The 25,856-nt window shown below is 37.5% G+C and overlaps 1 protein-coding gene across 2 annotated transcripts in view; it reads left to right on the forward strand.

The window, feature by feature from the left end:
- The window catches only part of LOC117403320 (nidogen-1-like), a 48,838-nt gene continuing 22,982 nt past the window's right edge, over positions 1 to 25,856 (forward strand). Inside the window, exons 1-10 of one of the 2 annotated variants that reach the window (XM_059024387.1) lie at positions 1 to 349; positions 16,147 to 16,449; positions 16,670 to 16,696; positions 17,312 to 17,556; positions 19,500 to 19,933; positions 20,700 to 20,849; positions 21,631 to 21,882; positions 22,514 to 22,714; positions 23,021 to 23,254; positions 25,001 to 25,138. In XM_059024387.1, coding sequence (XP_058880370.1) covers positions 146 to 349; positions 16,147 to 16,449; positions 16,670 to 16,696; positions 17,312 to 17,556; positions 19,500 to 19,933; positions 20,700 to 20,849; positions 21,631 to 21,882; positions 22,514 to 22,714; positions 23,021 to 23,254; positions 25,001 to 25,138 — 2,188 coding nt within the window. In that variant the 5' untranslated portion in view covers positions 1 to 145. The remainder of the gene's footprint in view (positions 350 to 16,146; positions 16,450 to 16,669; positions 16,697 to 17,311; positions 17,557 to 19,499; positions 19,934 to 20,699; positions 20,850 to 21,630; positions 21,883 to 22,513; positions 22,715 to 23,020; positions 23,255 to 25,000; positions 25,139 to 25,856) is intronic. The other variant, XM_034005381.3, reaches the window with a different exon arrangement.

The following is a 25,856-nucleotide window of genomic DNA, read 5'->3' on the forward strand; positions in this document are numbered from 1 at the left end:
TTCTGAATAAATTTTCCAAATTATTGCGGAGAGTCCAACTCCAAGGTCTGTTTCAGCCAGCTTCATTACAAATCTATTTTTGTTAACTGTCCCATATTCCACCCATTTGACTGCGCTCTAGTTCCCTGTCCTGTGTGTATTGGTGATGGCTTTACTGGGACAGAGCTGGGTTGTGTGGTTGCATTTTTTTGCTTTGTCGGTGTCGGTTCGTTGTCTGAGCCGCAGAGAGCTGTTCCCATACGGAGAAGAGGTCGGGGATCGGGTTTTGGAGCAGGGAGACAGCAAGTTAGAAAGAATTAGCCTCCAACAGCCACTTTTGTTCTACGACGGTTCCTTCAGCAGTGTTTATGTAAGTACATTTGTCAGTACTGTAATATGGGATAAATTCGGTCGTGATAGGACTGGGCGTTAGTTATCAGTAATTCATTTCACTGTCTTCGATGTCACATTCGCACCAACGTGTTTGCGGTAGTTAAATTGAAGCACTTTTAATACACGTGCATTACAAAATTGATTCTTATGACAATGTATTGCATTCATTAATTGTTTTGTGTATATCAATGTGTATATAACGACGCACAGGTAAATAAATATGTATTTTTAAAACATCTGTGGTAAAGAAACCCTGTCGAGTTCACTTATCAAGTTTGTAGTTATTGCAACTCTGCTCAGTTTATCGTAGTTCCCGTCAGCCCCAGTTTCAAGCGAGGTAGTTGCCAAAAGTTTTGGCCTGCGGCGACTGTCCAAGGGGATAAGCAACCTTGGAGCGAGCAGAGCCACCTGGTTTTCTAATTAGCTCTGCATATCTGCAAAGAGAAGAATGCGATGTTGAATGAAACTGGGCACTGTTGTGTTTTAAGATGTGTACAGTGCACAACATGCTTTAAAAACTTGGTCATTACAATGCAATTGGCTTTTTCACTAAAGGCATTTTATTGGTGTTTTGAAATGCCCCCTCAGTTGTTTCTTCCTTATCATGCATTCAAAAAGTATACAGATCCATCAGTTAACATAAGTTAAAAACCGTAACATTCTTCATGTTACCCTAACCCAGCCCAAACAGAACTAATTTAACTTGTACCAGAAAATATGTCGTTTTGCTTTAAACGCTGCTGACAAGTTTTATGGCAAGGATTGCTAATGCTGCAGCAAAAGATCAATGAGATAAGATCACTTGCCCCCCAGGCTATGCTCAAAGTGGGTGCCAGGAAGTCCTAGAGCATGGATTGAATTTGTAAAATGCAATGATTGTATCACCAGAAGTTTCAATGTTAATTAAATTTTTTTTTTCTTGTTTTAAGCTGTTTTCTTGTATTCTTCTATTGCTACCCAATAAAATAATTTGGTCACAGAAAAAAAAGATTAAGTGATCCAGCATTGACCTCTCCCTTCCCAGGGTCATCATACCACTGATCGGGGATTTATAAACAGCAGGGTTTCCTGTCTTTCACTACTTTGCTACATGATGGATATGGAAGCAGTCCACTGTTGATTTCAAAGAGCCAGCACATTTTATGTGCTTCATTTCAAATTCCACAGATTAGGCTGTTGGAGGAAACCATGTACTTGCTGGAAGGCTACCATCAGTTTGAATGCAACATTATTTTAAGTTTGTAAAATCTGGAGTTAAATTATCCTGGTAAACATATGCTACACTCATATTGTAGCTTCTGTGGAAAAGTCTCAGAATATGGGGCAGCAGTGTGGAGTAGTGGTTAGGGCTCTGGACTCTTGACCGGAGGGTCGTGGGTTCAATCCCAGGTGAGCAAGGTACTTTACCTAGATTGCTCCAGTAAAAACCCAACTGTATAAATGGGTAATTGTATGTAAAAATAATGTGATATCTCGTAACAATTGTAAGTTAGCGTCTGCTAAGAAATAAATAATAATATAGGTCATATGTACCTACTTTTACACGGTTGGGCCAGTGAAAGTTACTCCACAGTACTGACACATGCTTGGATGAGTTATTGAAGGATCCGCTTGTATGCTTTTGTTTAAACTTTGCCTAGGCATTTTATGTGACAGTAATTTATGTTTACCGACACCTGCAATGTGGTGTTTATATCTCTAACTAACTGGAGCTATGTATGTTACCAACATACTTTTAAATCTTAATGTACTTTTAATTGAAGGCTGTGAGACTCTTGTTCATAGCTCCAGTTAAGAATGAACAGATGGTGGTAAAGGAGGACTTGGCCATTTTTATTCTCTTGCACCTCAAGTTGCATTTACTTTCTAACGTAATGGCTTTCCCACCCAACAGCTGGGTTTAGTATTGAACTTTAACCCAGAAGGATTGACGATTCTTCAGTGGGCAAACAGTGAAAGGATTCTGCTTGAAGTTAAATTCTATCAGCATGCGGTTGGAGTTCATGTGAGACTCGGCCAGTGTGAGAGAAATTGATTGATTTCCAACAGCTATTGCCTAAAGAACCTCACTGTTGCCGTTGCTAATCTGTGCCATATTATTGTAGGAGGGTGAAATTAAGCCAGAATTCCTGCTGCTCCTTGAGCATTCTTCAGTGATGCCTTTTAACCTGGAGATAAGACAGTGGCTTGAGCTGGCTATTTTGGAGTTGCCTATGGTGAAATGATCTGATAAACTGGTAGCCAGTGGTTGTAAAATACTGAAGTGTTAACCCTAAACAGTTAAATTGACTAACTACAAAGTGCCCCGTAAATGTGTTAAATATTCAAGGTAAAACAATGGACATGTTGCAGTACCACTGATTTTCTGAAGTGCTGGAAACGTCAACGTTTTTGGTTACTGATGGTCGTTCTGATGAAAGCACTGTCAGTTCAGAAAAAAAGTGATGTGGAGTCAAATAGAACCAATTGGAACCAATTTATTTTATAAACCAGTGTTTCTAGGTCAACTCTATACCAATTAGGCCCTGTCATCAAAATGGGCATTTTTTTTAATGTATACACAATCTCTCCATGTGGGGCATGAGTTACAGTATACATCTATTTTGCATGCACACAAAACCTGGAACCTTTTTTACATTCCCTGTGAAAATGTATCTGCAGAATTTAGTCGACCTGGAATTAATGTTATTTATCCTCTTCTAGTTGCATATAGTAGGTCATCTGTCTGTACTTTCCTGTTGGCTTTACATAGTGTGGTTCAAGATTTTGGGTAAAGGTCATTCAACCCCACTTGCCTCATCAGCGATTTCTTCTTAACTGATAGCTGTTTGATAAATCACTGATGGAAACTCAACTTTCAAGTTATAACTGCAAGTTGGAGTGCTTCCAGAATGATATCCATGGAGTCCTTAATGAACACTCTTCATCCAGCAGGACCAAAGTTATTACGGATGACTAGCTGTGGAAAGACTACACTTGAAATACATGAATGTATATTCTGAATCTGCCAAATTCTACATATTCAGTGATTTCTTTGACTTAGAAAGTGAATCAATCATGCTGTACATCCACATGTTAAATATGAGTGAAGACCAATTTAACAACATTTTCTAAAAAAAAATCAATCATTTAATGAAGATGTATTATTCCTTTGTAATGTTAGGGCTTCTGTTTTTCGTTTTTTATTAATTTCATTTTTAGGTGCTTTTTTTTTTTTTTAAGCTATGTTTTTATGTAAATTTGTTTTTTTTTTTCGGATCTTTTGTTTTTTTTATACTGTATGAAATTATTGTTTTCGGTTACTTTCCAAAATTCGTAGGCGTGTTATTTATTTATATTTTCTGTCACAATATTAACTTGACAGTACTTACACACTTCAGCTGTACATTCTTTCCTTTGCTGTCTTCCATAACGAAATCCTTCTGGTCATGGGCATATTCTTCTGGGCTGTCTGTGTGTTTAGGCATTTTTTTTTTTTTGTATTGTTTTTTTTTTATTGTTTATCAGTTAAAACCAAAAATCAGAAGCCCTAAATATAGTAGCTGCCTAGCAGATATTGAGGTATACTTGTCTGGTCTATACAAGTCATCTGTCAAACACAATAGCAGGAAGGCGTTGGTTTCCGTCTGAGATTATTGTATGGGAATTGTAGTGTGCTTTTTCTCTTCCCATTGTCATACATATATATATATTTTTTTATAAAACTTCTAAATGATCAGTAAACTTTAAAAAGCAGACTAGGTTTCCACCCACCACTCAGTTGACAGCTATTTGAGACCAGACCAAGAGCAAAACAGTTTGAACTGATATCCATCAACCACAGTTTGGATTGCAGGCTGGCCAAAATTGACCTCTAATGGATACAATTGAGCATCCAGTGTGAAGACTGCAAGAGGCAAATGTTTAAGTAACACACTAAGACACATTCCATAAACCAAAACAGAAAATACATGCAGAGATTGGATGGCTGCTAACCAGTTATAAGAAAAAAGTAAATGGTATCCTGAGGCTGGTGAAACTTAGTGTTTGTTCTTCTGCCCCAAAAGAGAATTACTTTCTTTTAGAAGCCAATTTGTTGTAAAGTAAACATTTGTATATAAGTGTTATATTTAGACTGATGGGTACTGCTTTTATTTTAAGATTAATATCTTTAAAACTGCCTTTGTTTCCTTTGTAAAACAGTTTTTACTCGCCAGAAATATTGAACTAGCCAGAATTCACTTTGCTTAGTGGCATATTTTTAAATCAACTTCGCAGCTAGTGTCTTCAGCATAACTGCTTGAATCCTGACCTGAGTACCCACTACCCAGCATTTCTGGACCTCTCAAATGGAGATTGGCATTTTGTCTGTTTTTGCGGTTCAATGACAGATAGCCAACTTCCTTTACCAAGCCTGAGACGAATTTGAACCCAGTCCTCTAAAAGAAAAAGGAGAGAGAAGACCGTGAAATTGTTTTTCTTTTTATTAAATCCTTGGACTGACATTAAGTTTCATAGCGGACTTCAGTTACCCCCGACAGACACTGAACTGTAATTTGAGTGCATTTTGTTAGGAGGTTAAGTCCTCCCTTATTTAGTATCTGATATTCTCAGCACATTACACTCTTGTTTTGAACACTGAGACAATACAGTCCTGACAAATGGCAATGAGCTTAAATCGAGTATAGGAACATGTTGTCAATCTTTCTCGTCATGATGATGCTTTTGTGGCTGGAGAAAAAAAAATCCTAACAATCGAAAGGATGTTAAATTTAAGATGTATGACCATTCCTTAATGATTCCTTTTGGGTGGGTCGGGGGTGAGGTGAACTGAATAATGTGAAAAATGTGAATACATATCGATGGGTGTATTGTTATAGTACTTGTATGAACAACATTCAAATGGTCGGTAAATTTAAATGAATTGCCAAATGTTATATTTGTTCAAGGTTAGGGCACACTGGCATAGGGCTGAGAGGAAGCTTTGTAGTACATTTTTAAGAACATTGAATGGTTAAGAAATCAGTGCTTATTGAATTGATTGAAGTAACAGCTGAAATAATGAAGTAACAATGTTTCCTGTGTATATAAGCAGATCTTTGTTCCCATAAATTGCTTTCCATACCCCAGCCACATTAGTATTGTTAACTGAGTTTTTTCAGTTGTGTGGCCAAAAAAATAAAAATAGAAAGTGTTTACCTCCCAAGGATAGCTAATACTGTCGTTTTGTGTTTCTGTAGACAAATAAATGAAAATAGACATAGATATACATACAGTACACCCTCGCTATAACGCCTTTCAATATAAAGAACCTTAGGCTATAACAAACCTGGCCCCTGGACCCCGAATGAAAATAAAATAAAAGTATCATATGAACACACATGGTCAACATCCCGGTCTGTGCGCATGGGATGCCACCTCCACAGTGAAGTCAACTCTTTTGTCTTAATAAAAAGTGCGTGCTGTAGAACTACTATGCCTTCTGAAACGAAAATCATTGTATGTTGTAACAAAGCTGGAAACTGTATTGATCATTTGAAAAAAGGAGTAACGCAGGCATATCTCTGTTGTGAATATAGTAGGGCTGCAACGAAGGGTACATTTTGACTTTTGAAGGTTCGGAGCACATTACCGAAGGAAGGTTCGAACCTTCGATGGTACTCATTTGCATCATTTACTGGTGATGTCACCGTAGCTACTTGTTTATATTTGATTGAAAATCCTATTTTAAAGGGAATCCATATAAATGGAATAAAACATTCACAAGTAGTTTAAAAATGCGTTTTATATAGAACAGTAATCGTGTTTTTATAATTTAAATAAAAATAAAAATACACCTTGTTTATTTACACAGAATTGAGCCTGCTTGCGATCTCTACAGTAAGCTTGTATTGCAACAGCACCAACTGCAGCAGACAAAGCTTTATTTAAGTCACCATTCCAAGCAGGTTATCAGTTATCATTTTACTACTACTAAAAATATTAATAATAATATGAACTTACACTTGTCAAGTGACCCCAGAGATTGGTTATGCCTCTGATACAAGTCGCTTGCACAGTTTGCATTCAAATTTTTTTTTTGTCGTCTGGGCATTTAACAAAAAAAATCCCAAACAGCAGAGGGGTATAGAGACATTTCTTTCAATATTGCTTACGCTTTGCTGTCAAGACGGTGAATGAAGAAATTAAAGGTTTGTCTCTGGATAACACGAGCTGGAGAGGGGATGGGCGGACGGTGCTCAGTTTTTTAAATTTAAAATGATTAATTTTAGCATATATTTTGTATGTTTCAAACATATTCTACCATAGCACTACACTGTCTTGTACACTAGGTATTCGGTACATATTTTACTGAAGCAATACAGTCACTAGAGGTACGAGCCCACTGCTTTGGATACTATGTCCTGCTCCATAAGCAGCAGCGACGCCATGTAGAGTTGCTACGTATACAATTTGGTAGCGAATTTTAATAACAACTTTTGTTTACTTTAATATGCATTCTACAAATCAAAAGATCAAATTTTACATGTGATTTAATGTACATGTGATTTAATGTACATTTAATGTGTGATTTATAGTATTCACATTGTCAAACAGTTTCTGTTAACAAGGAAAAAATAAATAATACAATGTGTGAACCTGTCTAACGAACCTTCGGGCGTTTAAAACAATCTTCGAATCCCTGGCTAGCGAACGAACCTTCGGATACAGCCCTAGAATATAGGTTGTCAAAAATACCTTGTTTGGCTTGTTAAGCAATCATGCGGCAAAGCAAAATTGATGATGACAAAAAAACCAGAGGATCTAATTAACTTTTCATGTCAAACTTTATATGTCAGTTTGATTTGGAATAAAAGATCAGTTTGGGATTCTTGGGATTAAGAGTTGGTGCACTTTGAAACGATTCATGTCAGATTGATTTGGAATAAAAATGTATCTTAAATTCGGGATTTTTGCTTTTTCTACTGCATTTTAATTATTTAATGAATAGGATAAAGCAAAGGCAGGATACTGCATACATGAGACGAACAGGTACATAAGTAATACTACTTTTATTAACAATCTCATCTCGTTAATTTACTCTAACAGTCTGTGGTTCATTTTTATTCCTTTCACTAACCCCTTGATATAATGAACAAAAGGCTTGGACCCCAACAGGTTCGTTATAGCAAGGGTGTACTGTATATATCAGATTTCTGGATTGCTTTCTTCATTTTGTCACTTTTTTATTGTTTAATAGTTTATTTTAGTGCATTTGACATTACTTACTAATTAGGGTGCAATGTTTTTGTAATGAAGTGTGTACAGTCTAGTAGTTTACTCAAGTTAATGAAGGCTACAGTTGTCACATTTGACAATTCAAATGTAGTCTAATTGTTTTGTAAAGTAAATTGGTTGATTAATTGAACTCCAGAGAAATGTATGGTACATTACTCAGGATTTTGAAAGGATATTTCAATGTGACTTAATCTGTGTCAGTATACACATTCCTTTGACAGTTTAACATGCAAATGTTGATGATACTTTTGTACAGTCAATCCCATCCATGGCGTTTGTTTACTGCATATGTAAATTGATTTTATTGGCTTGGCAAAAGGCAGTCATTTCTACCTTCAAATGTAGCTATTACTGTGAAAATATTCCTCAAACACACACACAACCATGTATCATCATGCTCAATGCCTGGGAGCGGTGCTGTATAGACTGCCATTTGGATGTGTGAAATCCTCAGGGTATCAGCTGTCCAAGGCACAGATTCTGAAGCAGGGAATGCACTGCATGCTCTCTCAATTAGCTTCACAGGCCTGAAGTGAACGTTTGATGCTAAAATCACAGATCACTGGGTTTTCTGTTTTTCTCCTGAGGAGTGTCTGCAAGACGCATCAATTCTTTAAGGTCAGATATACAAGTGCCCTCCTTGCTGAGATTCTTTTGAGTGAAGTGCTTTAAGACGTGGTTCATTTCTCATGCTGCACACAACAGTAGTGCATTAACAATTTAAAGAAAAGAGTTCACTGACCTGACAAACTTGAAATATTTTCATGAGTGGTTCTCGGGCTTCTTCCCCTAATTTTTAAAGTTGCAAGCTTTGTAGAGACCCCCTTTGTAAAATACTGTACATTCTTAACCTCAAAAAAAATATTTTTTTACAGTATAATTATGAATACATTTCTTTGACCAATAGAATTGCAGATGAGATAAATTACAATAAACAAATGTATAAAAAATAAGTTTTGTATCCTTTAAATTGTAAACAATGGTCAAATGTTATTTTTATTTATTTTTTCCTGCGATACATCCATAACTCGAAGGAATGTTTAACAGATTCATGATTGTTCATGGTATATTTTTAATAAAAATAACATCCATTACTTTGGATAGTACCATATAAACCAGGGGTCTCCAATCCTGGTTTTTGTTTCACCTGTACGCCTGGACCAATTAAGCTTCCAATTAGGGGTGTGCCGATTCATCAATTCACACGATGAACTGTGGTATTTTTCTTGCTGATTTGATTATCAATACACTGACCCCTGTATCAAGACTTTTTTTTTATTTTATTTTGTCTGCTAACATAAACATGAGCATGCATTCAGTTGTGTCTACACTGATAATTAGATCATATTATTTGTTATATTTTTGTCAGGTCTGCGTGCAGCGGAGTGAAATGGAAGCTGAGCGGAGGCGGGTTATTAATGCTGATAATCTCATCAGGGCGACGGCTGAGTAGACTCGCCTCACGTTCTATAAGAGTCACGCTGTGTCTAAAATGTGTAAAACTCGAATTTGCAGGGCTCCAGACTGGGACTAAAATGGTTGCAAAAGCACCTGTAAGACAAAAATGCTGCCTTTCCCTTTAAAAGCATGTGCCAATATTTATGAATGCGCTAAGACATCAGTCTGAAAGGGGGGAAAAAACACATATTGCATGTTTATAATTAATCTGAAGTGCGAGAAGGACGGTAACTAATATTAGTAATAACAATTTTGTTGAATACAAACGCTGATAGGTGCTGCATTAATACCAGCAGAATATCCCCAGTTTCGTGCAAAAGTGACGGCGACCAAGCTTGTTTGTGTTGTGTAAACATTTAGTATTTGATATCGTAAATAGCAGAACCAACTCACTGCAATTTAAACTTGTTTTTACTGAAAAATAAACAGTTAACATGTAATCATAAGAGTTGTCTGTTTACATGCTCTCCAATCAGGACTTCACTGGAGCTGTACATGTTACACTGTACACAATTAGAGGCACCATCACCAATTCCAGACACAACACTTATAAACATATATAAACATGCTGAGTTCTTTGCAATCATCAGCTGCATCGATTAACCACTCAGCAGAATGAGGCAACAAACAAGTGAGTACAGACATTAAGTTACTGTTGTAGTATTACTTTAGTGTCTTAACAAGTTGTTGTATTTTAAGCAGTTGAATATGATAGCCATTGGCTCTTAATGCAACAACTGTGTCTGGAGCCCTGATTTGTAATTGTACTTAAATGTATTTTAAAGAATGAATAGGAAACAAAAGCAAAACTGGCTGTGAAGCTTATTGGACTAAAAGTGCTTTACCAGTGTTTTTGCAAACACTTGCACAAGACAATTGTGTGATTTTTATGTTTCATGCTTAATTTACTGTATCGTGATACCTGTCGTATCGTGACCCTCGTATCGCGATATGTATTGTATTGTGAAGACACTGCTAATACCAAGCCCTACTTCCAGTAAGCACTTAATTGGTCCAATTAAGTAATTTAGGGTACGGTTGGAACAAAATCCAGGAGGGACACTGGCCCTCCAGGACCAGGATTGATGACCCCTGATATAGACTATTAGATTGTTAGAGATTGGATAATATAATGTTTTCCTTGAGTGAGACAAAGGCCTTTTCGATATTTGATATTGAGAGGAATGCGTTACATTATCGGATTTCTAGCCATCTCTTGTTATTCAACATGCCCTTGCTAGGTTGGTCTTTCTAGTGGAAATGTATCTGGCTATTTGAGAGTCTGGTAGTCCTTTTTAAGATGTAATTTATATCTAATGTTGGTATTGCAAGCCGACATGTTTTATCGGGTACATTCCATCATGTTGTATGAACAGGAAATATTCAAATAAAGCGAAAAGGGGTCATACCAGCTGAAGTGGACCAAATCCTGGACTGAACTTAAAGGGTTGCCTACTAGAGAGTGACATGAAGACGGGACTCCCATGGGATTCTCACAGTACAGGAAAGAAATTGCGTTAAATTTTGCAGCTACTATTATCTGCTTCGGCCAGATAATAGTTGATCTCTATTCATCACGGGATGGGATGGGACAGGATTGTTTTTGACAGGACAGGATGGGACAGGAATTTAAAAAAAACCCCAAAAGTTACGGGACGTGACGGGAAAGAATTTGGACAGGACAGGATGTGACAGGATTGGAAATGATTACTCTTTCATGGGATGGGATGGGATGGGACAGGAACATTTTTGACAGGACAGGATGGGACACGACTGAAGTTTCATTCCTGTGTCACTCTCTACTGCCTACCCCTGACTTCACTAAATCCAGTTTCCCTTTAGTAGATGAATGTGAAGTACACTACAGCCAAGGAAGTACACATGTGTTTAATTTAACTGATTTTTAATTTTTTTTTCACGTTGTCTGTAAAATATAATCAGCAGGCATTTCCTGGCTCTGATGACAGGAAGCCTCATCAAACAAGAGTCGTATTTATTTAAAGATTTTTATACAAGTTAGTCCACTGTCAGGGTGGGAAAGGATGTTTTGGGATCAGTACCCTTGCTGTTCTTTGACAAGCAAATCTGGGAACTAGGGATGCACAGATTCATTCCTGAAATAATTCAAGATCTGTGATGGGTGTGTATCATGATACATGACCAAAAACACTGCGTAGCTATTTGTAGTCCACTAAATGGGCTTTAGACCTCTGCTGTGTAAATGGTGCTTGTGAAGGCAATACATCAGGCATATAACTGATAATCCAGCATGACGTTTGTACAGTTGTCTGATCTGGGCTGGTAAGCGCAAGGCATCTAGCTGATGTCCAGTCTCTGCCTGCACATTGGAGTGCCTTGCCCTTTTGATCTCTACATCTCAATTAGGAACAGAATTCAATATTGCACATTCGTGTTTTGTTCCACTCCAATTGGGAACTGCAGTTGGCAGAAAGGAATTGCTGTACATCTGATTGGCTGAAATGTTGATACTGGTTTAATATTGCACATAATGGCCAGTATAAAGCAGTCACCATAAAATTGTCCAGCTTTTTTGTGTGTTTGTATGAGAATTGAGTTTACAACACCCAAAGAATCCAATCCTACCCTTTGTGGTAGTTCTAGTACAAAATTAGTTACTTCTTTCATAGTTAAACTTTCCCTGAACACTGAAGTTTATATAATATATTTTGTAAAAGTTAAGTCTCTGCTAAATTAATTCAGACTTAGAGAACATGTGTTGAAGATCCAGGTATAGGCCTAATATGGACACATGCTTGGATAACTTGTAACCAATGAGCTGTGAAAAATACCTCAGTGTTCCAGATTTACTGCACAATGCAGAATCAAATACGTGATTATCATTTAAGCAGCAGGTGAGTGTAAACATTATCCATCTTTTGGTTATTTATAGGTATAGAGCAGGGCTGCACAAATCCGGTTCTAGAGGTCCGGAGTTTTTATAGGTATCATTAAAGCTGAAACAAAAACGCCAAGTTATCAAAAGTGCCCAGCCATTTAAACACAAGCCACATTTCAAGAAACCATTGGGGCAACCTTGCCCAGCACAAAGCAAATATGCACAACTGTAAAACCGATGGGGGGCCAAGGTTGCCCAAATGGTTTCTTCTAACTTGGCTTGTGTTTTTGGGAGACACTTGCAGCCTATACAAATATTTACAGGAGAAATGTATGCAAGTTCGATCCGCTTTTATTGTGCCTGAAAATTGGGGCAACCTTGACCCCCCCCCCATATATATGTGTGCACGCTAGGTATGTGTGCAAAAGTATGTATGTTCAATGTAAGTGTCATTCATATCAACTACATTTTGTTCACATTAAAAATAAATAAAATACATTTAATTTAAGTTTACAATATAAATCCTTTTGGAAATCAAACCCAAGACATGCTTCCAGTGCAGCTTGCAATGCAGGTGCTGTAGCTTTCACACCACAAAGTTTGTATTTCCATTTCACAACATTTGCAAGTAGTATAGCAGTAAAGTTACAGTTTTAATGAGATGAACAAGATTTTGTAAATAATGATTATGTATTATCCTGACTGTATTGAAAGCTTTCATCTGACTTTGCAAACTATCCATAATAAGATTGATACATTCATTTAGTATATTGTAACGTTTTCATGTTTAGGAAGCGGTACTCAGGGAGATGGTGTTGAATTCTCAAACTGTTTGTTCCACAGCATGTTCTCTCCGGTCACAGCTCACATGCTCGCTCCGTCACACCCACTGTCTCGAGTCCCCAGGCTCATGCACCCCCTTATTATATAACCTCTTGTCGTTTCCCCGCCGCTGTCTGGCTCATCAACTAGTCACATCCATGCTCTGCAACCCCCGAAAAAAACACACATTCTCCTCAATCATTCACTCACTCACCCTTCCCATGCTAAGTAACGACATGACCCGTTCCCCTTACAATACAATGTCTTTTATGTAACATAAAAGACAGACAAGACAAACTGAACAGACAACAAGTCCTGCAACAAAGCAATTGTCTGGGTCGTTACAATATATATTTTAATTTGAAAGTAAAAATATGTAAAAGCATGACTAACTTGAAGTACAAAAATATTCACTAATATACAATTGAAGAACTGTTGAGTATGAAACGAAAATAAATACAGTATTAAATGGTAGTGTTTTTATATGATGGTGAAAAAGAAATAAATATCAAGATAAAGAAATAAATATATGTATTGATTTATGTATTCATTTATTTCAGTATTTGTTAATGTTTTACTTTTACCAAATATATAGGCTATCCTTCAGCGTAGCTAATTCTCAGAAAAAATGTTACTTTCCTTTTTGTCCAGTGGGGACCACAAATAGCATTACTCTCATCAACCAGTATCAAGAGGAACCGTACTTCCTTGCACCAGTAGGGACCACGATTAAGTGACATGCTCAGGGTCACACAGTGAGTCAGGATTTGAACCGGGGACCTCCTGGTTACTGGACCTTTTCTTTAACCACTGGACCACACAGCCATGATGATGATGAAGATGAATGACGACTCGAAAAATCTCCAAAATAAGTCCTGAGAATTCTCAGCTGGCTGACTTCATCTTTCAAAATACTGCTTATCTCAACTAATCATGTATAATTATAAGGCAAATGATCCATTGTAAAACAGAAATAAATCATTAAATATAAATGATGATATAGTTGTCACAATAAGTAGGTTCCCTAGTGTATTTCCATGTTGACAAAACAAGTTCCCTGGGGCCTGCAAAAAAATTCGATGGGATAAGGAGGAGAAGGACATTTTTACCTTACTTTGGCGACTTCTCTTACTGTATGACAGGTATTGACTTTTTTTTCTACATTTCACCTAAGAGTGTCAAACTAAAAATTAAAAGTGAAATGGTGCTTTTGGCTGATTTACTTCTGCTGCGCCAATACCCTGAAAACACGTAAACTATCCTTGTTATATAGAGAGTCTGGCAGTTCTCGCGCTTCACTGATAACTTGGCGTGAGGGACAACCGTTCCTCTCAACAATGAATGGATCAAAACCTGGAAGGATATTAAATTGGTTGAATTTAGTAATTTAAGTTATCATTGGAACAAAGACCAGAGGACTGGAATTGCGTACTCCCCCTCCCAGTGTAGCGTTACGAATTCTTATGAACATGGGAGTTACACATTTTTGGGAAGTTTATGGACTCGTCTTTTTATATAGATTTTTATATGTGACAATTTATTTGTTTATTTAGCAGATGTCTTTATCCAAGGCGACTTTCAGAGACTAGGATGTGTGAACTATGCATCAGCTACAGAGCCACTTACAATTACGTCTCACCCGAAAGCACAAGGAAGTTAAGTGACTTGCTCAGGGTCACACAGTGAGTCAGTGGTTGAGGTGGGATTTGAACCGGGGACCTCCTGGTTACAAGCCTGTTTCTTTAACCACTGGACCACACAGCCTCGTTATGCATTCTGTCTACGCTCTACCATGTATTGATCTTTCAAAGGTAGCGTGTATTTAACAGTCCCAGTAACCATGAACTACTGTTGGTTACTGAAACTACAAGCGTGTGAATAAAACAAAACTAAACAGACTGAGCAAGTACATTTAACCTATACCTGTTTATGTACAGTTTGTTAGAAAACAACGTTTGTTACACCAGCAAGTTTAGGTTTATTTCTGCAACAGTTTGGTAGAGACTGAGATATAGTGCATAGTCCTGATTTTACAGGATGTCTTCCACACATATGCATAGGAATTGCTCGTCCAATAATTTGCTAAACAGATACTTTTGAACATATATACATTATAGTGAGGTTTTATAAGTGTAGCAGTCAGGTTACACAACACTATGGAGCACAGACATGTAGAACAAATAGTTTACACAGAGACAGTTTAAGCGTTGGGAGCACTTGATGTACAGTATTTTTGGTAATACACCAGGGGTGTGCAATTCATATTGCCTGATGCCAGTGACAAGAAGATTTGTGTGAGGGACAATAAGTTTTGCCGTTATACTTTGCCAGTTGGACAAGTAGTTTTTATTTATTTATTTTTCCTATGTTCGTTCTGTTGCTAGAAAAACACTCTGGGTATATTTCTAGAGAGCCATGCAAGTTTTTGAAAACTGAATTGCGGAGCACCTACGCACAAACATTTTAAAAAGTGTTTACATCCCACCCCTGTCACTTCTGATTGGCTAGCTGTGGAAAAAGCTGATCTTCAATTGGTTACAAAGAAGCCCAGAAATGGCTGCCAAGAGAGCCAAGGTGCATACTAATCTTTTTAAACTTAAGGTATTTATGTTTTTTTGTAAATGAGCAAATAAGTGATATTGCTTTCTTAGTACATGAACCTGACATTTAAATGCAGCAATCTAGTGAAGTTTAAAAAAAAAAACCAAAAAAAACCCCCAAAAAAACCAAATTGCTAAGTTATTCACGGCTTAGAAAAAATCGTGTTGTGCAATTTTATAAAATTCTATTTTGTAGTCAAAGGTGTACTTGTTGGAATTTTTACTGTTTAGAAGCATTTTAAGACACTTTCCCTGGCAAAAAATATAAAAAACAGATTTCTTAGGGGTTTCTTTTGTGTGTGTTGCTAACTTAGTTTGCCATTGACCATATTTACATGTTTTTTAGATTTAAATGCGATATTTAAAAAAATAAATAAAATAAAGGTTGTCTGTTTATGTAACCGTAATTATTTGTAATCTGGATAAATGCACTCCAGCTGTGACATTTTCTAAAAAAAGAATCAAAACGATCCAGATATAGGATTACAAACTCTGGATCGCTTTTATCCAAATTACGAGTTTTGAAAACCGGCCCCTGGCGTGTAAGCATAAACCTGCCCACCTGCAACACTCACAGTAGTTAAGAACACTGAAATTTCAAACCTATACCAAAATTCTCTTTAAGACTAAAAATAAAAAATGAAGAATGGACTTAAGGGGGATAAAATTAACTGCAAGTTAACTGTTCATTCTGTGTTTAGCTAATGTTTGTTGTGTTCCGGAGTTAAATAGAGATTTGTTGGGTTTTAATGTGGTGTTTTTTATAATTTTTTACATTAGGTAACCACCAATGGAATCCTTGCCACAGGAGAACCAACTGAAGAGAGCGACTATGTAGATAAGTTCCCTACCAGCTTTGGATCCATTGCTCCGTTTCTGGCTGACCTGGACACCAGTGACGGGGTCGGCAGAGTCTACTTCAGAGAGGTCTCCAACCCAGAGACTCTCCGCCTCGCAGCCGAACATATCAACCGGGGATTTCCTGAAGATGACGAATTCAACCCGAATCATACTTTTATTGCTACCTGGGAGGACGTGGCTGCCCACCAGGAGACCAGGAGGGGAGACTTCCTTGACAGCAAGGTAATTTTGGAAGAAATAATAATGATAAACTTTCCTGTTTGGGGCCCCAGTTTTAATGTCTTCCTTTTAATTTATTAAAAAAAATGGAAGAGAGGGCTGCCATGGAAAACATGTATTTCAATAAAAACTAAATAGAATTAAATAAGTACTATTACTAATTTAAGGAAAGTCAAAGTTCTCATGCTTACTTTTTACTTCCTGGGAATTTTTTTCTATTCAGTTCTCCGGATACTCGGCAAACAAACAGGTAAGTGATTCAGTCACTGTCCGATCTTACTAATATATACTTTGTATATCTTGCATTTATCTATATGGAAGGTGCATACATTATATTAAACATGTTTTATTCCTTTTTTTCACTATAGTTGGAGAAATTAATTGGAGACCTTCAATGCAGTACATTTTAGATTGTAACCTACTATATAGGGTCTACAAGAAATTTGAGTATTGTGTAAGCTAGTTCATAATTACCATATTGAATTTTTTTGTTGGTTGGTTAAAGGCAGTTGAAGTTATCATTTTACACGGAGAGCGCATATTTTGTTTTTCAGTCGAATTAAGTTCAGTTTACTTGGAGGACTGTAGGATTCACTTTATGGAGCCTATAGAACCAGTTTGGATCACATTGGCATATATTGTTTACCCATGAACCTCTAATGTCAAACCCCATTTCACATTGGGAGTGGGCAAATCAGTATGGAAAACTTACCATGGTCCCTTAAGGATGGATACGTTAAGATCTGCGATAGTTAATTTTTAAATATATTTGTAAAGCTGCCTGTGTCTCTGGGATGTATTTGTCCTGGCTACCAAGCTCACTAAATAATTCTTTTTATTTGTTTTACTTCTCTCTGTTTTCCAGAAAAACACATTCCAAGCTGTTCTGGCCTCCAGTGATACTGCCTCCTATGCCATTTTCCTGTATCCAAGGGATGGCCTGCAGTTTTTTGTGACTCGTGCGAAGGGGACTCACACCAGTGACCTGGAGCTTCCTGCCAAAGCAGGCTTCAGCAAAGGAAGCATCACATACTTCCTGTGGGGGGCATCTGAGGGGCCGTCCTACCCAATCACCTCCAGCAATGTGCAGTCAGTCAAAGACCTTTACCAGTAAGCAGTCCTTTTAGTTCTGTAGAGTCCGATATCTGTAAGACTTGGAATGGGCCTTTTAGTTATGCACAGAGACCATTTAAAAAAATAACAATGACTGAGAAAAAAAATAAATAAATAAAGCTTTGTGATATTGCGTTTCGATAGTTCAAACAGTAATGCCACCGATATGGATTTTATCTAACGTTTTTCAACTTTTAAAATGTCCGAAATAACTGCGTCGGACTTGCCCGAAAGCCCCTTCATTAACACTGATCATGGTAGGAAATAGAGAGGCTGCAAATTGACACTGAGCTCAGGTCAAGGTTCTATCTAAAAATATGGTTGCGAAGGGCCATAACAGGGTTTGGAATGAATCTGTGTTGTAGCATAGTCTGTTGAAAATTTAAGTAAGGAGCCGCCAGTTAAAATAATCCCTGAATTTTAATATAAAAAATGTGCACATTTTATTGCTATTTATATATACTTTTGATATAAACAGAATATTGAATAATTGTTTGTGGTATACGGTTTTTATTTGCTTTAGGAGGATATCCTTACATAAACCTGCGTCCAATAAAAAACGTATACCGTAAACGATCATTCAGTGTCCTCTATATATACACACAGTGCACCCTCCTTTATAAGGCGGCATTGGCCTGGCTTCCATTTGCCCCATATTGCTCATGCAGTAGCAGATTTTATACTTATTATAAGGCGGAGCACAAATAGCATAGACTTGTAACTATGGCTTCCGGCTATAGTATAAAAATATGGACTGGAGAGGAGAGCTATAGTGGAAAATGATTGACCTGAGGGAAGACTATTGTCCCTGGAGGTAACAATAGTCTTCCCGAGGGACATTTAATTTTCCATTGTGAGCTGGAAATATGACTTTATATACTGTAAGACATAAATATTTGCGAGCCTTTTATTGTGTGTTTTTTTGTTTTGGCAGGAATATCTTAGTGCTGTACATATAAAGTAGTAATATACTACTACCAGTGCAACAGGTCGCCAACATTTGTGGAGCAAAATAGGTTTTAAGGGTGTGAGTTGCCAAATGTTTTGGCCACAAATATTTATGGCTTTACAGTATTTTTGTTTAAATATAGGTGATACAGCATAAGGAAATAAATAAATGATATAAATAAATAGCAGAACATGTTTTTAAAGTTCATACCGGATGTTTTCTTTCTTTTGTAGTTTGTTTTGTTATTCATTTTCTGTTAAGTCTCAGAATAGCCGTTCAGCAGTTTTTTCATTCAACCATTTTAGCATGTTAGGAGTGGAAGTGGAGGGTGCTCCTTTAAAAGGGGCAGGACTGACAGTGAAGTGAGCCAATCACATGACAGACATAGAATATTGCCCGGTGGTGTAAGGATGTTAGGGCAATATTCAGTCTATTTTTTACCTCCTATGATGAGGTATTAACCAATCACAGGCCAGAATTTCCAACCACTGATATAAGTACACCTACACGTTTACACACTGTGGGAATAATTTTTCCTAGATAAACCACGTTATTTTTGCTTAGCAAAAAATAATGTGTGTTATGCTCGTCATAACAGGCTAAACTGAGCTTCAAAAAGACGCCATTGCTTCAACCCCCACCCCTGGGAAACCAAGAACCAATGAAGTAAAAGTTCCTTCAGTCATACAATCATAATACAATATTCAACAACATTCTAGTAGTTTCTATCAAAACAATTATTTGCAATTACCTGGCCATATTTGTGGTACCACAAGTAAGACTGTTGTATGTGGGTAAGAATACAATCCTTTCTTCATTTGCTTGTTTCAGGAACAATTCTGGACATACAATAAAGATTCATTACATATATGCATGCATATGTATTACCCTTTCTGTGTGTTATCTAATATTAAATTGGTCTAATAAAGGTGTTAGTGAGTGCAGATCATTTAGATCAATCAGCAATGTCTAGTAATGAACACTTTTTCAGGAATAGCAATTCTGGCAAGCAAGGAGTATGGGTGTATGAGATCGGAACCTCGCCTTACTTCAGCAATATTGCGTCTGGAGAGGTAAGCGCCTTCCCAGAAGATCCAGACACCACTCAGGAAGAAACCCAGCCGTGGGAGGACCGGAGTTATGACGATGAGGTCACGGAATTTCCTGCTCCTGCGGTAGTGGAGAGAGAGGAGCAACAGAGGGTCCGTTATCCTCTCCCCGAAAACCAACAGCCTGAAACCAAAGACCACTATGGGATTCCCAAGCTGGATTTAGAAGGACAAGAGCCCACTGGAGCAAAAGAACCGCATCGTGCAGAACCCTATGTTCTGGTGCAGCCTGTGCAATTTCAGCCCCACAGGCAGCAGTACACGCCACAGCAGCCACAGGTTGTAGTTGATGTGGAAGATGAGTTTGATGTCAATGGTAAGCTCTGAAAGCGAAAACCTTCTTTTTTTCTTTAGATAGTCACTTAAAGTAGCTTCAATTTACAATGTTCCTTTTTATGATGTTTGCAATCATGAGTTTGAGAGTTTTTAATTGTTTTCTTCATATAGTTTATGCTATTGTGCTTTGACCTATATTTTGGGGCCGTTGTAGTCAATATCATTAAAGTGTCACCACCATTTAGTGGGCATCTACTGTGAATCAAGTTTTCTTTAACTTTGCTGTTTAGTTCAATATACAGTTACTGTTTTAGATATTGATGACTATACAGACACTTAGTACAGACGCTGATATAGTCTGAGATACACATGGCAATGGTAAAACAGAATCTGGCACGGGTCAAAGCACTTGAACACAGACTACATCAAAATAGGAGTAAAAGACTATTAGGAATGATTGCAAGCACCAAAAAAAGGTATGTTGGAAACCTCAAATGTACCGTGCACAGGTTTTTATTTTTAAAACACAATTAAGAAATCTCGCTTTAAAAAAAAAAAAAAAAAAAAATGTTAAAAATGTAATTTCTCAAGTTTTGCACTACCTGTTCTGCTCAGGCAAAGCTACAGATTGTGAGGGGTGGAGGAGGGTATTTTTCTGACATATCAGTTACTGTGGGGGGAGGTTTGAAGGTCATCCCAGACCATTGAAAGAATGGGGAGGGGACTGGTATCTTCCGTTCTGTCTTGGCTGGCCTTGCTCTGATATTCATTCGTTCGTTCTTTTTTTTTTTTTTTACCCCCATCAGTTTTTCAATACAACCCAGGTACCCGGGAGACATGTTCCAACAGCAGACACAAGTGTTCGAACTTTGCGGACTGCAGAGACTACTCCTCTGGCTACTGCTGTCACTGCCGATCCGGCTTCTATGGAAATGGCAAGCATTGTTTGGCAGAAGGTGAACCGTTTTTTTTGCATATATTGGAAAGCAAAAAAGCTTTGTTACACTGGTCCTTTGTGACTTCAGACTGTAAAGACGGAATCCCATCCAGTCAGCTGACTTTCAAATTTATTTTCCATATGCTTTAGCACTCTGCTTTTCAAATGTAATTTGAATTGCTGGTGTTTGCAATCATTCTGAGTGGATATGGGTTCTGTTACTCCAAACATGAGATATCTTTTGTTATCTGGCTTTGAACTGCCTGTCAGGAAGTCTGTTTACTCCTTGCATAAAGGTACTCCAGACAAGCTCTGTGTCAGTTTGTGAAAAATGAAGCTATTGAAACTGAAGGTTCTGGATGACACAAACTATGTATCCAAACGCCTGTTCATTCAAGGTTTTTGTAGCTTGGATAAAGGGGGCTCTACTGCAAAATAAATAACATTACACCTTCTGTTTTCATATGGGACAGTAGCCAGCTGTTTTAAAAATTTGTAGGATCTTGAGCAAAATACCATCTGTAATATTTTCTAATAGGACTTTAGTTACCTACCTAACCCAGTAATATTTTTTTCTGCATCCATACTAGTAAATGGCAGAGCCACAAATGTTCAGTGTGGTTAATTAAAAGTGCACTGTATTTAAAACAGTAACTACTCACTTGACGTTGTTTGTCCAAGACCGAGTAGTTCCGGTTAAATAAAACGAAGGGCGTGGAAATCAAGTATAATTTAGGTTGTTAGGCAGTAATGAATTGAAATGCATGCTAGAATATTTTAAAGAAGCTATTTTTTGACAGGTAAACCTCAGCGAATGAATGGGAAAGTGAATGGGAGAGTCTTCGTGGGCAATAACCCCACTCTGGTGGAGTTCAGTAACAATGACCTGCATTCGTATGTGGTGGCGAACGATGGGCGCGCGTATGTGGCCATCAGCTCCATTCCAGAGAGTGTGGGGCCCTCTCTGACAGCGCTCTCCTCCCTTGGTGGAATTGTTGGTTGGGCATTTGCACTGGAGCAGCCTGGCTACAAGAATGGATTTAGCATCACTGGTAAGTGCAGTGATCACAATGGGGTGGGGGTGTGGGTTTGTATGTGCTCCATTTGAAACGTATTCTTTTTCAACATAATCGTTGTTGTTTTGATATTTTTATTAACATGTAGTGCATCACAATAATGTAACATCACTCATATGGAGGGCTTTCCAAGATGACTTATCATTGGGTAGTCCAAGGTTGGTGCAAATTGGAGTCTGAAACCAGCAGAAAATGTTTCTAACATTATCGATAAGGTATCTTGTATTAACTATAAGCTTTTTGACTAAAAATGGGAATGTCAATTTTGTAACCAACTGTATTAAGTCCTGCTTTTAGTTATACATAAGACTTCTGGCTGGTTTCAGATGAAATTTTGGATTAGCTAATCTTGCCTTGGATAAGGTCGTCCAAAACTAGTTCTAATCGGGCACTGTGACAACTGACAAGTGCATTTATGTTTGGTAGGTATAGGGGTATTAATGTGCAAATGGAAGGACTAGACATCATTTTGGTTCTCAATCTAGTTTCTACTGATTTTTACTTTTCAACAGTTTTCAATAAAATTATGTTTTTTCCAGAAAATGGCAATAGGAGATACAGGAATCTATTTATTGAACCCTTTCAAGTCTCTCTTGTGTCTCTAAAGGCGGAGAGTTCCAACGCAAGGCTGAGGTGACGTTCCTCCCTGGGAATGAAAGGATCCACATCACGCAGGATTTCAAAGGCATTGATGAACACGAGCACCTTGTCGTCAACACGGAGCTGGACGGACGGCTGCCTGAGATTCCGGCAGGGTCTACTGTCCAGATTGAGCCTTACACAGACATTTACCAATACAGCAACACGGGTACAAAATCTTTCAAATATGTAAGCTAAATGAATCTAATGTTGGCCTGGCTGTTTCAACAAAACTGCTGCCTGTCAATATTCAACAAACTTTCAATGAAACTGGCAACAGTAAGTGAGGATGCACAATGTCCTCTAGTTATCAAAGCTTTTTGCTCCAGTGAGCAATTCATGAACTAGGAACAAATCTTTTTTTTTTTTTTTTTTTTATCTAATTGGGAATTTGGTGTAATTTTCCAATATTTATGCAGCCCCTCAGTGATATCTCACTTGTATCTGTTTTCTGAGCCTTTCCTTTCTGTTTCAGTGATTACCTCCTCCTCCACCCGGGAGTATACTGTGACCTTTCCCGATGGCAGAACTCAGACCAGCTCCTACCAGTGGAGGGACACCATCACTTTCCAGGACTGTCGCCATGATGACGGAACCAGGTCCATCCCCACCCCACAGCAGCTTGCTGTGGACAACATCTTTGTCCTGTACGACTCCAGCGCTCAATTGATGCGCTACGCTACCAGCAACAAGATTGGATCAATCAGTGGTACCAACCCTACTTATTATTTATCTATTTTTTTAATACAATATAAAGTTCATTTGGATTACTTGATCCAAGCAATAAAAAAAAACACATTTTGTTTTCAAACAGATGCTACCTTAAAAAAGGGCGATTAACTATACAGAAAACTTGGGGTGAAATAGAGAACAGTTCTAATAGAATGTCACATACAGGGTTTCTGAGTTAAATAATGAAAAAACAACGTTTTTTTCTTAACTGGTAAACAAAGGAGACTATTACTAATATTGTGCCTTCATTTATTTAACCTGAACTATTGTGCAATGCATACTGTAGGTAGTACTGTACATCCTATATGCTCTGACTCCCATTTTAAGAGCCTGAAAAAAAGTAATATCAGTGTGGTGTAATTTATAAATGTAAAAAAGAAAGTAAGCTATCAAATTCAGTGTACACGGTTTACAATTATTTAAATGGGTAAACAGATGTGCTCTGTGCAGTCAGTTTAGTGCTTTCAGTGTGGACAGCCATGCTCCAATTTATTTCATCCGTATGCAGTATGGAAATGTCTTCGGCTTGTATTTCTTTATGAAGTCTGCCAAATTCCACATTACATTTGGTTTGTGAAGAGAAATTATTTCTTGGTTTAGAAAATGCTGATTTAAAATCAGATGGTGCAATTGCCAGAAACAATTAGTTACAGAAAGAGTTGAACTCGGATTAACATCGGAATGCATCGTCCTGTTGAATGCCAATTTTATAAGCAGTTGTTGTGTGGTCATCAACAATGAGAATTCACAGAACTTGGCTTGGATTCAAGGTCATTGCTGAAATTGGATGCTACTTCTGCATTGTACTTTGGTCAGTTATTAGTAAACGTTACAGAAGTCATTTCAGTGTCAAAGATACATGAACAATACTCGCACAAACATAATGAGTAAGTAAATAGCAGTATCTTCTCCTGACAGGAAGACCATTGCCATTTGGCTACCTGTACCCCTAGAGGTAGTTTTGAATGATTGATTGATTCGGAGTGTAATAAAAATCCGGATGTATTGTGAGTGAAGACAAATACAGTGAACCGGTATCTGCATTCCACACACTTGTTCATTTATAAAGAACATATGTATAATGTATAAAGCTTCAAGAATTCTGAATACCGCATTACAACTTTCCGAGTAAAAGTGGTTTGTTTGTAAAAACTGCATAACATTGGCCGTCCCTCCTGGACCTTTGCAGGTATCATGGTACTGTGAAAGTTGTTTCCTAGTGTTTTGTTAAATTATTTAATGTTTGCTGTAGGTAGATACACAAAAAGAACTTAACTGTTAGTTCTGACTGAAAATCTGTTTGTGTGATAAGCAGCTTTTCTACATGTGGTGCCACTTTTATTCCATAGGTTACATATTTAGTTTTGAACCAGCTGGTTTCCTGAATCGCAGTGTGGGGAAGGAAAATCAGTTTTGTAGTGTGTGTTCTGGGGTAATGTAATGTGTTGTCTGACTGATAAGCAACCATGCAGGTAGAAATATAGTATGATAACAGTAAAACTTAACTTCTAATGCTATGAGTTTTACGTCTGATTATGTGGAACAAGAGATTATATTTGGTTGTTTAAGTACTGGTTGATTTGTTTATCATTTTAATATATAAAGTAAACTATTACAAATGACTATAAAAGTAAAAAGGGTTAATCAGAATGGACAAAAATCTGTTAAAGTGTAATACTTAAAGCTGTGCTTTAGTTTAGTCTTATCAATCTCTTTTATGCAGGTGGTGAAACCACTCAGAATCCTTGCTTCACTGGAACACATCGATGTGACACCAACGCAGCCTGTCGGCCTGGTCAGGGAAATCGGTTCACCTGTGAATGTGCTGCCGGTTTCCGTGGTGATGGGCGCACATGTTATGGTATGAGAGGTTGTTTAGAACTACATTCACTTGTGTTTCAGTTTGGTCCCATGCAGTGCTACAGATAAGGTTAGAGGTCATTGAGTAAAATGCAACAGTACCTTGAAGTCATGAGTACTTTCAATAAATACTATACTTTAATGCTAACGTACGGGGTATGCATTAACTACAACCTTACATTTTAACTGTAATGTTACATTGAACTACTGTACAAAAACTTGGTCTTTACAATAAAAACAAAAAAAACCAGAAATCTTATTTGCTTTATAGACCACAAACAATATGGCTGTGAAGCAAATAAACAGACTGCTGCAGATGGAATATACTTAACAAAAGGCCTGCATGCACATACTCTGTTTATAAAGAAACGTTCATATTATATTCCTTATTGATCGCCTTGCTATAGCAATATAATGCATCCCTCTCCAAACACAGAATATTGTCTTTTATTATATAGCTTTATCTTCCAAAGAATAGACTGAGGGGGACTAAAACAGCACAGAGAAATCCAGAATCCAAAATCAGGAACCCAGTCACTTATTCACCAGTCACAAACACGCATGGCAAATGAGTGGATTCAACTGTACGCTTTCTTTTAATTTACTTTTTTTAATTAATTGAAAACCTAGACTTATTGGTCACGTGTTTCTGGCAGTTCCCAGGCAGACTACAATTAGCTGTCCCAGCATTCTCTAGCTACCACATGCAGCAAATACAC

The sequence above is a fragment of the Acipenser ruthenus genome, chromosome 5 (assembly GCF_902713425.1).
Source record: "Acipenser ruthenus chromosome 5, fAciRut3.2 maternal haplotype, whole genome shotgun sequence".
Classification (NCBI taxonomy): domain Eukaryota; kingdom Metazoa; phylum Chordata; class Actinopteri; order Acipenseriformes; family Acipenseridae; genus Acipenser; species Acipenser ruthenus.